The following is a 16,480-nucleotide window of genomic DNA, read 5'->3' as shown; positions in this document are numbered from 1 at the left end:
ATGTTGTACTGGCTTTCCATGTCATCTATAAATTACAATAGAATTGGACAGGCGAAATTAAAATACTGTTTCCCAGACTCTTTCCTACCAGTCATTAGCTGAAATGGAATAGAGAGGCTTTTAGTGGTCGGGTCTGTGCTATTGTTTAAGCCGTGAGTAACTCTGCTACATCATGAATCGTCTGCGCTGGCAGCAAATGACTATAAATAAAATAGATGGGTCTTTTCATCTGACATGAAGCCACTCGCTCCCCTCAACCAGAGCCCCTTATGAAGTTGTTTTCCTGGCCCTCGATCTGCCATCTTTTTAATGTGCAACGTAAGCAAAAAAATTCACTGATAAAAAAAATAAAAAGCCCTTTTAATAACCAGAATCAATCAACATTAACGTCCCTGTGCTATTGATATTCCGTCCTGCTCTTAGCCAGGTCCCGGAGGAGTACGGAACACATTGTACCATGTTTGATATATTTGTGTCACCGGTGTTGATTCTGCACAACATTAACCAGAGATTGTGGTGGGCGTCCCGAGACTTCCAGACTTTGTATATAGCCGGTGTGATTTGTAGTCAAAGTCTGGAGTGGGCCTGATATATCCCCAAGTGAGGGCAGAGACTAAGGAGCGCGCCCCTGACGGATTCATCACCGCAGGCGCCCCATTTACCTGCCATCATTTACTCTGAATTGGACTGGAGGCCGCTGATCTACGAGAAGCTGCATGAACGCTGTATAAACAGCGAGAGCTGGCAGATTCTGGTACCGCTAAAAAAGAAAACTCCTGGGAAAAACCCTGTGTGTTTGCACTGGAGATCTCAGTGGATCTGAGTCCCCACTTTCTGCTGTGAGTTTGTCCCACTCATTGAGGGTGATTTGTACAGCGCGTCCTGCTGTGGCTTCTAGGAAAAATCCAACTGGAAACCGATTTAGAAATTGACACTTCACTTATTGAACCGGAGAAAAAGCACAATCCTATGAATATCGACGCAGTTTTTCTATTGAAAACAATGGGACACGTTTTGATTATATTTTTTTGCTGAGATTTTAGTGTCTTCAGTGTCAAAATTGGCATAAAAATAGTCAGTATGAATATGTCCTTAAGTTAGAAGTAATGTTCTAGTCGTGCCCTCTATCAGGTGGAGTACTTACTGGAGCACCCTTTTCCCCGGTAGGCCCTGGAGGTCCTTGAGGACCTGGTCTTCCTGGCAATCCTATTGGCCCAGCTGGACCTGCGGCACCTCTTTCACCAGGAGACCCCTACAGAGGAAAGAAAGTAAAGATGACGTATCACCAAGGTAATAGACTGCTGATATGTCCAGTGTTAGTGTGAGGGGTATTTCTACCCTCAGCACCAGGACCTATCATTCAGGAGATGGTGGGGAGGTCCCAAACACGTCACAAAAATGTCAGACGACTTATACAGGGGCTTTACATGATTTACTCAGACCCGGCCATTACTCCAGGATAACAAGAGAGTGAACATTATTTACCTGTCACCCCACACAGATACTGTGTGGCCAGATTAACAGGCGCTCGACCAATTGGGCATTGGATTAATGGACTTTATTGCAATGTTTATATCTGATTTTTTTTTATATCAGATATCAGGATTTACATGAAGTGAGAGCCAGTCACCAGGTAGGGGAATAATATCATCTAATAAAACAATTGCAGCCACTCCACTTCATACAAGTAATTTTATTGCAATTAAAATACCAATTTTTCTGGAAACTCGAGTGAAATTGACAATTTGGGTCTAATGAGGAGATTGAAAAAAGACAAACAAGACAGATGATTCCCGACGCACTCGCATTTACCTCGGACAGAATTGCCTTCTCTACTCAAAATTACACTTTAATAAACGTGTGGCTTCATTAATGAGAAGCACACTTTCTGTTAATCTCCGGGATGCGGGGAGAAGTTTGGTTGCCTTTGTGACAATATACTCTGGTGGTATAGGAGTATACAATTAATGAGCACTTACTGCTGGGCCTGGTGGTCCTGGAGGCCCCTCATTGCCTTTCAATCCTGAAGCCCCCTGGAGAGGAAAGACAGTCATATCCATTAAATTATACGTATCATTAGATCTCTAATATCGGCAGAATCTGCTGGCTTATATACTCACAATCGGACCGGGCAGACCTCGTTCACCGCTGAATCCTCTTAGACCTGGGGGTCCATCTTTACCAGGCAGACCTGCTGGGCCGGGGTCTCCCTAGAAGAGACAAATAATATTATTTCAGTATATATTTAAGTATCTTCAAAGGAAAGTCCAGCATCAGCGCCTCAATAGTCCACGGACTGTGTGTGCTAATTTACCTCCCTGACACAACACATGGGCAGGTGGGGCGCCGTTCAGGAAGAAAATCACCCTGTTACACAATAGTTTCTACACTGTAACCACTTATTTCTATGAGATTACACTGCCGTTTGTGGGTCGGTGGTTGAATTTAGACGTCCGTGAAACACAGTGATTTCCAGTCCAGCCGCAGATTTTCTGACTTGATCTCAGCAGCCTTACATACCCCAGACATCATGGTCCGTACTCAGACTGAATCTCACAAAAGTCTAAACTCAGCCTAAGCGGTGACAAAATGAGGGAAAATATGAACTAAGTGACTTTTCCTCCCCCACCACCAAGAAAGCTGATCTAATACGAGGAATGGAGCAAGTGGTTATAGGTTTACAGGAGGGTGTCCAGTATACCGGAGTTGGCTCCAGTGCTTTCCTCCATAATATTTCCTTACTTGCAGTATTTTCCTCTCCAGAAACTAAGAAGTCACCTTTGATCCTTCTTTTCCTGCCAGTCCGGGTAATCCCTGCTCACCAGGTGGACCAGGAGGTCCTGGATGGCCTCTTTCACCCATTGGACCAGTCTCTCCAGTTGGACCCTAGAAAAGGTTATGAATATGACCGACAAACCAAAAATGAGAAGAAGGGAGGTCAGACATTTCCTCGGCAGTTCTCACTAATACCAGATCCAGGACAGGGAATGTAGAACTTATGTTAACACTTATATTCCAGGTAACAACTCTATCTTATTCCTCGCCCATTAATATTTAAGAGCGAGCCTGAGCACAACGAATCCCCTGTTCTGCAGAATTATATCTGATAGCAGATAATGTGCAGAGATGAAGGAGTTGGCCGTGGATCACAGAATGTCAGCGCTACAGAAAGATCTGTGAAATTACATCGGCGTATTAAGTAGATTTTATCAAAGAGCTGCCTGCCTCTCCTGACTGACAATACATTCCCAGTGACTTACCTGGGGACCAACGACGCCGGGAGGACCCGGGGGACCCGTCTTTCCTTGGAAACCCTGTTAATGGGAATAAAGAAGGTGAGATGAGGTAGAAAAAGAGAGACGGAGGTGGCCATCCTCTCCCTGAGTCACCGGTCAGCTGGATTTCGAGAAGATGACACATACAGGGAAGAAAGAAAAACGTAAAGATTAACGGAAGACATGTCAATCAAATTCTAATACTAAAGATAAGGCAGCGCCAACATGTACATGAGGAGCGGGAGCAAGGTCAATGGAAGGAACAGTGGACGACACCAACTACAGAAACCCAGTATCTGGGAGACTGGTTATACTGGGAGGGATGAAAGTGACACTTACCACAGCCTCCGAAATACAATTAGCAGATGGATGAAAATTATCGTTTGACATGCAGCAGGCTGACTAATAAATCCATAAATCTATCTTACCTGCGGGATACTGAATCATTTATAGTCAGTATGGATTCATGCACATCAGCCCTACATCCTAAATGTATACTATCACTCTGCTATATACAACTCAGAACTAACTAGATGGTTATATATTGTTCCATGTCTGAGAAGAGAGCGATACTGAGGAAATATTAAAGAGCATGCACAGCTCCGGACATTAGACAGACTTAATTTACACAGTGACTTGGTTTCAAGGCGTTTAACATCCTTTATTATATACTCCAGAGCTGCACTCACATGTCACTGTGTACATACATTACTTATCCTGTACTGATCCTCATCCTGTACTGTCCAGAGTTACATCCTGTATTATACTCCAGAGCTGCACTCACTATTCTGCTGGTGCAGTCACTGTGTACATACATTACATTACTGATCCTGTACTGATCCTGAGTTACATCCTGTATTATACTCCAGAGCTGCACTCACTATTCTGCTGGTGCAGTCACTGTGTACATACATTACATTACTTATCCTGTACTGATCCTGAGTTACATCCCGTATTATACTCCAGAGCTGCACTCACTATTCTGCTGGTGCAGTCACTGTGTACATACATTACATTACTTATCCTGTACTGATCCTGAGTTACATCCCGTATTATACTCCAGAGCTGCACTCACTATTCTGCTGGTGCAGTCACTGTGTACACACATTACATTACTTATCCTGTACTGATCCTGAGTTACATCCTGTATTATACTCCAGAGCTGCACTCACTATTCTGCTGGTGCAGTCACTGTGTACACACATTACATTACTGATCCTGTACTGATCCCGAGTTACATCCTGTATTATACTCCAGAGCTGCACTCACTATTCCACTGGTGCAGTCACTGTGTACATACATTACATTACTGATCCTGAGTTACCTCCTGTATTATACCCCAGAGCTGCACTCACTATTCTGCTGGTGCAGTCACTGTGTACACACATTACATTACTGATCCTGTACTGATCCTGAGTTACCTCCTGTATTATACTCCAGAGCTGCACTCACTATTCTGCTGGTGCAGTCACTGTGTACATACATTACATTACTGATCCTGAGTTACATCCTGTATTATACTCCAGAGCTGCACTCACTATTCTGCTGGTGCAGTCACTGTGTACATACGTTACATTACTTATCCTGTACTGATCCTGAGTTACATCCTGTATTATACTCCAGAGCTGCACTCACTATTCTACTGGTGCAGTCACTGTGTACATACATTAGATTACTTATCCTGTTCTGATCCTGAGTTACATCCTGTATTATACTCCAGAGCTGCACTCACTATTCTGCTGCACATATGTTTTTATGTTTTATATTAGGGCACTTGCTTGTTTCAGTAGTGATTACATGACGCACAATGCAGGTCACATATCGTAGGACCTGTCCTGCCTTATTGCGCATGGAGCTAACGTTGCTCAGTTTACTACTTGGCACTTTGCAGAAGTCAGATTCTCCTCCTGTCAATCTCCAGGCAGCATGCACGGTTGCTGAGAAGTAATGGATTTTAATTGTCATAATTCCAAGGAAGGAAAGAGTATATTTCATTCACGTGCAATACATGTTTTCAGCATGATACTATGTTAGAATGGAGAAGCTTAGCCACGAGAACATCATATCTCTATAGCACAGTCACCACACAGGATTGTGCCATTACAGCCGCCACACATGTATGCGGACAGCAGCTGCGACCAGCACGTCAGCCCCAAGCAGCGAGTTATTTCATGTAAAGGCCACATACAAGGACCCATGCTGTACAGGTATAGCCATGTATGCAGATTATCTGGCCCCAGGATCCGGCTGTGTTCAGACTGTAGTGATGCGCTAAGCAGTGACTAAAGCATCTGATAATCTGAGACGACTGAATCGCTGTGCCAGCTTCAAGATTTGCAAATCTATTCACAACGTTTTTACTTCAATTCACCAAAGTGAATCTCAAATTCAGCAAATCGGTTCCCCAGTGTAATGCAATGGTGGACAAATCACGAGTTGCAATCTGCCAACATTATCAGACTGAGCAAACTGAATTACAGAGTTTGGGATTCAATGTTTCAAAGAGAGAAATCCCATCAGATCAGGTCACTGAGAAAAATGATTCACCCACAATACCATAAGTCACCTTACAGGGGCGTCATGGAGGTGACAGATATGTTGGACAATTGTGGGTATTGTGGGGCTCTTTGGAAATCATCATTACTCTGACTTCACCGGAATAAGTCGGGGGATTTCTTTAGATCCCTCCATGTAGATGAAGAGACACACGCCTTGCAGCAGAAAGATGGGCGACATCTCCTCATCTACAGGGAACGGTCTGGAGTAATCACACTTCCAGTACAAGTCAGATGTAAGGATGACACAGACCAGTACCATGTACTCACAGTTTCACCTCTTTGGCCGGGGTGTCCGGGAAGTCCATCTTTCCCTGGTGGACCCTAAAATGGTAGAAAAACAACAGTGAGAGCCGGTTACAATTTGCCGAAGATTTTCCAACTCATTGAAGGGGTGAAGCATTATACAGTGGCTTGGGTCAACTATGTTACAATGATACGCGCTTTATATTCGCTTTTTTTTTGCATGCATTACACATTGGCTAAGGTTCAACAGTGTTTTTGTGGTGAATATGATACATATTGTGAAGCTTTAAGTCCAATACACGATAGGTTGTTTCACTTACAGGGGGGCCCTTCGGTCCTGGAAATCCAGTGGGTCCTTGAGGTCCAGGTGGTCCCTGTGATAAGATGATTTTGCATTAGATTACAATGGCCACCCTTTGTATTCGCCCAGGCGGTCACATGCACTTGCCATACTACTTCTCAAAGCTTGAACTAAAAGCCAGAGCTGGCCACTGTGTGACCGGATCTGAGGAGCTGATGAAGGAGGCATTCTGGGTAAGACATGCTGCTCTTATACCCCGTGTTGTCAGATGGGCTTGCAGTTCTGAGTTCCCTTCTCTAGACCATAAAGCGATGGATCTAGTCTAATGTAAAGCAGCGGCTTGTTCTGCGCAATGATGCAGCTGGCTGCAAGCATGAGAGGGGGAGGGGGACACGGGATTGTATGTCGTGTTAATGCGGCCTGCGGAGATGAACCATGTGCAATCAGCGTCTTCAGCGCAGCGTCCATATCCTGGACCAGAACTCAAACTGCCCATTCTAATAGAGCTAGAACGTCTGACAACACCCAGCGGCAGAGATTTACCGGGCGCCATGCTGGTACAGGATCGCGTCATGCAGACCAACCTCTACCTCAGACCCCACAACATTTCTCTTTGTTGAATGTGATTATTAAATTCCAGGCTAAATTAAACATTAATCTCATTAGTGACAGGTACACAGAGATTTCTTCAGCTCCCGGAGTCTGGAGAAGCTACAGAATCCCCACAATGAACAAAAGCTTCGTCCCCTGATACCCCTCATCTATCTATGCAGAATACAGGGGGAATGTGGCTATTACATGGCAACATCTACACCAGTGCTTCATATCATGTGGTCTTGGGAATAAGAAGAGAGTGTCAATATGTGTCCCATACACTTGCATCATAGCTGCATAATAGGACGACATAGTAGCTTATGTCAGATGGAAATTTAAGTCTCAGACTTCAGACACGAGGGGATATGGCTTCTAATACTTGGATGGAGGCGGCTGAGCCTTTCTACAGAAAGAAGAGTGGCGTTGGCTTGAGCACTCTTCTACCAATACCAGGAGAAGTGGTGAATCAGATGACCTCTAATGTTACTATCTATCAGACCGGACTCCGCCATCTCAGAATTGTTCTCTTGGTGCTTTTCAATGCCCCTAACACATATGCCATAGTTACAGGTTGACTTGGACCTTCCCCCTGTAAATTTGCAAATCATGTAAAAACCATAAGTGCAATTACTGGACCCCGTTGGAGGTGGCTTTTTTCTGTCCCCCACTTCCTGAGTGCCCGCTTCTCCAGACATTTGTGCTATGTGGTCATACATTGACATTTCATAGTTATCACAAGGTCAATGATTACTACAGCTCTGAGGTTCTGACACTTTACACTTCATTACTATTTGTTTTCTAAACCCCAATTCACACTGAATCTGAGAGAGCTGGGTATCCTTACAATTCAGTGCATTTTATTTTACTCAGTATTAACCACATCTTACCCGTTCACCAGGGGGACCAGCGGGGCCATCCCCTCCAGAATTACCCTGCAGAAGAGAAAACAGACATTAGAATCGATTCTTCTACAAAACTAAATCCTGAGATCTAGGAGGAAGACCATTACTACCCCCTGCTTAGAGAGTGGGGCAGTAGATACAGGAGGTAAGGAGAGAGTGAGATCTTTAGGGTCAGAGCGGGGTATGAATTTGCCGTTTGGGGCCTGCGGTACGATTACTCCTGCCTCAGACTAGTGCTGCCCATATGATAGGTGGGTGCTCACCTTGGGGCCTGGCTTTCCGGTTGTTCCCCTTGGACCTCTTTCACCACGTGGACCCTTCAGAGACAATAAAACATGTAAGTCAGTAAAGCCCAATAGCGTTTATTAGGTGTAAAATTCTGTGCACAGAGAGCAGTTATATCTTACCGTTGGACCTCGTTGCCCCCTTGGACCTGGTTTGCCAGAGTTTCCCTAAATGAAAGCAAGAAATAAATAATTTAATACACTAGATATGCCCACAGAGACCAGTCCTCTCCTCAGTCTACAGCTCTTGATCTGTTTAGACTTCAACTCAAGAATAAGAAGAAAAAACAAAAACACCTTGTTACAGAATAATAAGCTTTCTGTGGTTGGCGTGCAAGTAAATCTTTCTGCGTCTCTGTCGGTGCCAGCACCAAGGAATAATAATAAAGAGGTGACATTCAATACTAATTCTTTATAGCTTTTTGCTACCAGCTCACAACAATATTATATTGTATATGCCCTTGTATTATTTTGGAAGCCTAAGCTCTGACATCAGAAACTGTATGTAAAGCCCCCAACAAGAGGATGAAGGAAAATGTGGGCTGCCCTGTACTCATACCCAGATATAAGGGGTATGAGGATGTACTAATGATGTCTGGCAAAGCGAGAACTGAAAGCTTTCACTGCGCCTCAGCCGAGAGCCATATCACAGTGATAACAGGAATAACCTCACACACTTACTCTTGAGCCCTTTTCTCCATTTGCGCCTGGAAAACCGGAATTTCCGAGTGATCCCTTCAAGTAAGACGAGAACAAGGTGTTATTCAGAGCTTAATACATGAAGGAAATCCAATATGTGACAAACAGGGAAAGTTTGGGACCTGTTTACCATCCGCGCATTTACAGACTGGCTCAGCGCAGGTATCATGTCTGACCAAGAACAGCATGGAGTCTGTATGTTCTCCCTGTGTTTGAGCAAGTTTCCTCCCACACTGCAAAAAATATGCTGAGAGAACCCTACTAGTGTATGCACCAGGCAGAGTAGATTGTGAGCCTGACTGGGGCCAGGACTGATGTGAATAGGAAATAATAAAACCCAACCTGGGCAAAACACAACTGCAGACTAGAAAATGCTTTATAACAATGACAATCTATCGCTCTGCAGCTGGTGGACAACCACAACTCCCAGCATGCCCAGGCAGAATGCTGGACACTTTCCGTCTGCTCCAGTTTCCCTGTGATGTAGTTAGTGATTAGGAAATGGAGCAGAGAATGTGATCTGGAGCCGCTGAACCAAAGAATCAATAAGACTTGGTATCCAATCAGGTTTATATAGGAGGATTACATCCGCAGTGCACAGAGGCGACAGATTAATGCTGACATTACCTTTGGACCCTGTCTTCCCGGGTAACCTGGCAATCCTGGAACTCCTAGCTTTCCCTAAAGAGGAGAGAATTGTGGTTATCGGTGTCCAGTGTTATCCAGGCTGGGTACATCATGCAGAATTCACCATCATCCTAAAAAAAACTCAAAAATTCTTCAGATCTAAATCCACTTTTGAGGGACCGCTCAGAAATTCTGACAAGGGGATAATATTTAGTCACTGCTGATCAGCAAAGGCTTGATGTGTCCAGTACACGACCAAATGCTCCATAATAAGGAATTACAAGACGTTTACCTTTTACACAAGTCATCCTCACACGCTGACACTTAAGTGTCATTATCCTGTACCCTGAGTGTCAGCGTCATTATCCCGTACAACAAGTGTCAGCGTCATTATCCCGTACAACAAGTGTCAGCGTCATTATCCCGTACAACAAGTGTCAGCGTCATTATCCCGTACAACAAGTGTCAGCGTCATTATCCCGTACAACAAGTGTCAGCGTCATTATCCCGTACAACAAGTGTCAGCGTCATTATCCCGTACAACAAGTGTCAGCGTCATTATCCCGTAACCCCAAGTGTCAGCGTCATTATCCCGTAACCCCAAGTGTCAGCGTCATTATCCCGTACCCCAAGTGTCAGCGTCATTATCCCGTACCCCGAGTGTCAGCGTCATTATCCCGTAACCCCAAGTGTCAGCGTCATTATCCCGTAACCCCAAGTGTCAGCGTCATTATCCCGTAACCCCAAGTGTCAGCGTCATTATCCCGTAACCCCAAGTGTCAGCGTCATTATCCCGTAACCCCAAGTGTCAGCGTCATTATCCCGTAACCCCAAGTGTCAGCGTCATTATCCCGTAACCCCAAGTGTCAGCGTCATTATCCCGTAACCCCAAGTGTCAGCGTCATTATCCCGTAACCCCAAGTGTCAGCGTCATTATCCCGTAACCCCAAGTGTCAGCGTCATTATCCCGTAACCCCAAGTGTCAGCGTCATTATCCCGTAACCCCAAGTGTCAGCGTCATTATCCCGTAACCCCAAGTGTCAGCGTCATTATCCCGTAACCCCAAGTGTCAGCGTCATTATCCCGTAACCCCAAGTGTCAGCGTCATTATCCCGTAACCCCAAGTGTCAGCGTCATTATCCCGTAACCCCAAGTGTCAGCGTCATTATCCCGTAACCCCAAGTGTCAGCGTCATTATCCCGTAACCCCAAGTGTCAGCGTCATTATCCCGTAACCCCAAGTGTCAGCGTCATTATCCCGTAACCCCAAGTGTCAGCGTCATTATCCCGTACCCAGAGTGTCAGCGTCATTATCCCGTTACCCCAAGTGTCAGCGTCATTATCCCGTACCCAGAGTGTCAGCGTCATTATCCCGTTACCCCAAGTGTCAGTGTCATTATCCTGTACCCCGAGTGTCAGTGCTATTATCAAGTAACCCCAATATCAGCGTCATTATCCCATTCCCTGAGTGTCTGTGTCATTATCACAAACCTCCAATATCAGTGTCGTTATCACTTAACCTGAATGTCACCGCCGTTATCCCGACGCTTTTATGAGAAATAAGCATTCACCAGTCTGGACGATGGACTACACAGGGCAATGATCGGGTACAAACCCTTCTTTGGGTTAATCACCGGCCTGTGTAAATGACCCTTAAAGGACCCGACAATGAAACACTTACAATTGCTGCCCAATGTGATGGATTCACATTAACATGACAGAACAACGGTGGACAGGTAAAAGGAATAAGCCATAATTAGATGACAGATTCTGCGCCGTTCCTGACAGATATTTTACATAGAGATAAAAGGGGTAAATACCCAGCTCTTTTCTGTCACGTGGTAAATAATGAATTGCAGGCTGCCATCATGGAGCTAATTGTCTACCTGTCACAGAGACGGCGATGGATAAAACGCACTGTTAAGTTCTCATTATTTTGTAACTTCTAGGAATATCTGCACCTTCACATACAGCCAAGTGCTGGAAGGGATCAGCGCCGGAGCCAATTACTGTGTCAGCGTTTCTCCTTGGGTCTGGGATCAGTTCAGGACATTACATGGGAGGGAGAAACGTTTTAGTGATATGGGGAGAGCTCCTCGGCATTATCTAGTACAGGAGATATATATTGATTACATGTACACAGACAGTAGATTATATATTTTATTCCCTGACACTGATCATGTGCTGGAAGGGAGATGAAATGTGAACAGGACAAAGGGCAAAATTAGTCTTCAAAATGTGACCCCCACCAACATGTGCAGTGACCTCTCTGGATGCCGCATGCCATTAGGAGGTAAGATGTCCAGTCTTTACTTTCCACACTCCTATTCCAATGAGAACAAATTTGTATTGCAGAAAACTTACTTTCTCCCCAGCAGGACCGAGAGGACCGTTCTCTCCATTAGGACCACCTCTTCCCTTTGGACCTTCAGGGCCATCTTCACCTCTGGGACCAGAGGGTCCAAGTTCACCCTGGTGGTACACAAAGATTCATCAGAAAAAGAAACCTTAATACGTACTGTAGGGTTCACACTCTCTGAGAGCCGCTTGGAACACGAAGCCATATGGTTTTTATCTAAAAGATGGAATAATGTTTATTTCCCCTGGCTGCACAGTACCAAAAACAAAACCATAAACATAAAATCTGAAGCTTTGTCCAGGCGTTAACTAAACAATACAGACCCTGGCTACTCAGACATGGCTGAGCTAGTCCCAGTTCGGTCAAATAAAATAGCTATCGTCCATAGCAACCAGTGATACTTGCAGTTTGGTGCACACAGCCTGTGCAGTCTCTGCTCAGAGAGATTCTGGCGTCTCTCTCCAGTTCCAACACAACTCACTCTGCTCAGCTTACTGACCAGTGAACGCATGGCCGGGTTCTAGTCATAGCCATCCAGGTACACCTAATCGGGCCCTGTTCTACGATTTAATCCTAGCCTACCTGGCTTTCCTACAGTAATCTGTGGCATCTGGTAATCCAGACATAGTTCTAAGGTAATTCTGATAAAGAACCTGATCAAGTAGATTAGTACATCCTGTGCTAGACTGTCGGACTTGTAGTCCTTTATCATTACTAATGCTCTTACACCTGTGACCATGAATATCTAATATAAGCAGAGAAATCCAGTTCATGTTCTATTCTGCAACGCTTCACATTACACAATGTTGCGAGTAGACAGTGGTGTTCTGTGCATAGTCGGCTTTGTGCACTGAGCCTGGATGAAGGTAAATCTGTGCCGACATGTGGTGCACTGTGTAATATGGAAACTCACAGCAGATTTTTGTTTGACTGAGCATCAGTTGCAGTCATCTGATTGGGGTCCTTTTGGGGGAAGCACATGTACCTCTACTTCGCCATCCAAATGATCAGTATCAGAATTGATGTAATATCTGCGGTGTATTCCCTCACACGTAGGAGAGAATGGCTGTGTGGAATATAGCACCAGAAGTAAGGATGGGTGTGGTATGGTACATGAGACCTATTGAACCACACTCCATATATCTCCAGATGCAGCACTGGATCTGATTTTAACATCCCACAATACGACCTTACAGGGAGAACAATATAACTGTCCCATACGTCCAAGTGACAGATCCACATCACCAGGTCTTTAAACAGGACGTTAATTAAATCTATACATCCACCTTTTTAATTGTTGGGATTTTTCCAGCCTCTCAGAGCACAAATAAAATACTAAATAACTAATTGCAGCAGCGAGGCACCAGATATTACCATCGATTCTGCCAAGTCAATTAACATCTTCATGCAGTGCGCAGGTTACGGCAGGTTATCAGTTAATGAATATATTGATTGTACCTTTAAACGCTGGATGAGGGGAGCCAAACCCTGGCGGAAACTAACGGTGATCATTAGTAACGAGTGTGAGTGAGCGCACCTTCATCAGAGCCGACATCTTATATTGCTTGTAATTATCTCTGGGGGTGGAAAGTGGAGTTTTGTGGATGGTCCATTATGTGTCTTTATTAAAGGTTGGACCCCCGGCTCCTCACTGGGGAACGGAGGCAATTTTTACAGATTATGTCCTATCCACATGCAGCAAAGTTTTCTATACAATGAGGCCCATAGCCCATGATGAGGGTGCAATGCCCAAATGGATGCCCATTTCCTCAGGCCAATCAGGGTTTGAGGCATCATCCTGGATGCTTTGGGTCTGTCCCATCCAGGGAAGCCTCTCTTGTACCTTCCTGTCTGGACGCCCCGATATCAGTGCACGGTGGTGGAGCCAGGATGGGTGCATTAGGGTTATTGTTTCATTTTCACCAATAATTAGGGCAGTGCACCGATCATTCTTATGAGCAGTTGTATGACAGGGCACTAAATATGGAGGTTCTGCAGCAGTTTGTGCTCAGCAATGTTCAGCTCCAAGTAGATGAGTTATAGCGGATCTGTGATGCTGCATCGCAACGCTGGCATGTTCGTTGGTGCAACATTCCCTTTTAACCCTACCATACCGGCATTGTGCTGCCGGTGTCTCCGTGTGCCGGCCCTGCTGTGAGTTATATATTAATATCCAGTGATCTTCTGTGAGAGGACAATAAATACCTGTAAATGACGGCTCGGAGGGAACACCACATAATAATAATCATAAATGGTCGCGGGAATAACCTCAGGAAGGAATCAGACTACAACCAGCACCAGGCACCTCCTGTAGTGGATATGTACATATATCCCATCATGACTATATTATTCCATAAAATGCTGGATAACAAAACGGTGGTTCTTACTCTGTCTCCTTTGGTCCCCATGTCTCCCTTAAATCCTGGGAAGCCATCTTCACCCTAGAGAAGGAGATGAACAGGAGGCAGTATTAATAAATGCAGAGCAGTGACCCCCAGCACAATGTGCTGCAGACGTCTCCAGCACTGGTTATGGATGTGCCCACCATTCCCTGGGCACTGATAGAGAACGGCAACCAGCCTAGAAATCTATAGGCTATCAGACAGATATGTAGCATGTGATTCCAGTGGCCTGGCAGGCGAATGACGAGATGTGAGTAGCTGTGCCAGGCCTGCCCATACCTCAGGGGACATCTCCTGCTTCCACCAGTACTTCTGGGCAGGCAGTACCCGCACCGCAGTCTCATAATGATCAGAGCCATGGAGGGGTCACCATGTCAGAGCTATCTGTGCCCACGTACCGGCCGCCCATAAATAAACTCTGAATTTATAGCCAGAAGCTGAAATTCCGAGGCAGAGTGACGGCCCTGTACCTGCTAATTTCTATTCACTGACATCAAGGAGAAATCTTAAAAATGATGAATAATGGAAAAAATCTTTATTTACACAAAACGGAAAATCCAAGAAAGAAGAGAAAGTGCAGGATGAAGTCAAGAAGGAAGTTGGTACAGCACCGGCGTGTAATGTGCTGCACAATACCGCAATGCCGGACATGCTGAGAGGGATGTAATGTGCCTCTCAATACCGAAGTGCCGGATACACTGAGCGAGGTGTAATGTGCTGCACAATACCGCAGTGCCAGAGACACTGAGCTGGGTGTAATGTACCTCATAATACCGCAGTGCCAGACATGCTGAGTGGGGTGTAATGTACCGCACAATACCGCAGTGCCAGACACGCTGAGAGGGATGTAATGTGCCTCTCAATACCGAAGTGCCGGACACACTGAGCGGGGTGTAATGTGCTGCACAATACCGCAGTGCCAGAGACACTGAGCGGGGTGTAATGTACCTCATAATACAGCAGTGCCAGACACGCTGAGCGGGGTGTAATGTGCCGCTCAATACTGCAGTGCCGGACACACTGAGCGAGGTGTAATGTGCTGCACAAAACCACAGTGCCAGACACGCTGAGCGGGGTGTAATGTGCCGCACAATACCGCAGTGCCAGACACGCTGAGCGGGGTGTAATGTGCCGTACAATACCGCAGTGCCAGACACGCTGAGCGGGGTGTAATGTGCCGTACAATACCGCAGTGCCGGACACACTGAGCGAGGTGTAATGTGCCACACAATACCATAGTGCCAGACACGCAGGGTGTAAAGTGCCGCACAATTGTCATCAGTGGTTATTATACGGCCAGATTATAGGCTGATGAGACCGCACAATCAGGTTGAACCCCACGTTTTCCTTGTTGTTTCTCACAGCTTTTGCCCTGCAGGCTGATGCCGCCTCACACCGGTAACTTACCTTTTCTCCCTTTGTTCCTTTCAGACCCCGGATGCCATCAGCTCCCTGAAATGAGACACACAACACATCATGGTTACGTCTCACAATCCCACAATGGTGACGGTCATAGTAATGTCGTGTCAGCAATCCTGGCAGATCCTACAAGATGGCGGCTTCCACTGGAGACGGATAGATATGGATAATATATATATATATTATAGATAATATCTCTATCCCTGTCCTGCATGTATCACTCTGCCCTTTAGTGTTCCCTTGTTGGGACATTGAGTAATGCGAAGTGAATGGACAGACAATACACAGATATCCACTCAGTGCTGCGTCTATGGCAAACAATGGTCAATAAAGCTGTTACTACATCTCCCCAGGTAATTCCACCATGGCCGACCGCACCTTCCTCTTATACTTGCTATGGATGCAGCGTCAGGAGACCCCCAAACATATGTCCAACATAAAGGGTCAACAGAATTCTCTGCAATGTACAGACAGCACACAGTAGCAGTCCTCTATCTCTGTATATAAGGACAGCGCACAATGCGGCTCCTCTATCTCTGTATATAAGGACAGTGCGGCTCCTCTATCTCTGTATATAAGGAAAGAGCACAGTGCGGCTCCTCTATCTCTGTATATAAGGATAGAGCAGAGTACCACGCCTCTACCTCTGTATATAAGGACAGTGCACAGTATCACGCCTCTACCTCTGTATATAAGGACAGTGCACAGTATCACGCCTCTACCTCTGTATATAAGGACAGTGCACAGTATCACGCCTCTACCTCTGTATATAAGGACAGTGCACAGTATCACGCCTCTACCTCTGTATATAAGGACAG

General features: G+C 45.5%; 1 protein-coding gene across 2 annotated transcripts in view; it reads right to left on the bottom strand.

Annotated features, from left to right (window-relative positions):
* COL5A1 (collagen type V alpha 1 chain) overlaps positions 1 to 16,480 on the bottom strand; it is a 168,660-nt gene that overhangs the window by 23,656 nt on the left and 128,524 nt on the right. For both annotated transcript variants that reach the window (XM_073640747.1, XM_073640748.1), the window contains exons 28-42: positions 15,651 to 15,695; positions 14,229 to 14,282; positions 11,847 to 11,954; positions 9,484 to 9,537; positions 8,839 to 8,892; positions 8,281 to 8,325; positions 8,137 to 8,190; positions 7,859 to 7,903; positions 6,397 to 6,450; positions 6,101 to 6,154; positions 3,261 to 3,314; positions 2,779 to 2,886; positions 2,121 to 2,210; positions 1,980 to 2,033; positions 1,145 to 1,252 (exon numbers count right to left, since the gene is read on the bottom strand). In XM_073640747.1, coding sequence (XP_073496848.1) covers positions 1,145 to 1,252; positions 1,980 to 2,033; positions 2,121 to 2,210; positions 2,779 to 2,886; positions 3,261 to 3,314; positions 6,101 to 6,154; positions 6,397 to 6,450; positions 7,859 to 7,903; positions 8,137 to 8,190; positions 8,281 to 8,325; positions 8,839 to 8,892; positions 9,484 to 9,537; positions 11,847 to 11,954; positions 14,229 to 14,282; positions 15,651 to 15,695 — 981 coding nt within the window. The remainder of the gene's footprint in view (positions 1 to 1,144; positions 1,253 to 1,979; positions 2,034 to 2,120; positions 2,211 to 2,778; positions 2,887 to 3,260; positions 3,315 to 6,100; positions 6,155 to 6,396; positions 6,451 to 7,858; positions 7,904 to 8,136; positions 8,191 to 8,280; positions 8,326 to 8,838; positions 8,893 to 9,483; positions 9,538 to 11,846; positions 11,955 to 14,228; positions 14,283 to 15,650; positions 15,696 to 16,480) is intronic.

This window comes from Phyllobates terribilis, unplaced genomic scaffold, assembly GCF_046119375.1.
Source record: "Phyllobates terribilis strain yellow unplaced genomic scaffold, ASM4611937v1 Scaffold_7__3_contigs__length_470593459, whole genome shotgun sequence".
Taxonomy (NCBI): domain Eukaryota; kingdom Metazoa; phylum Chordata; class Amphibia; order Anura; family Dendrobatidae; genus Phyllobates; species Phyllobates terribilis.
The sequence above is the reverse complement of the archived record's forward strand: the minus strand, read 5'-3'. Positions and strand labels throughout refer to the sequence as shown.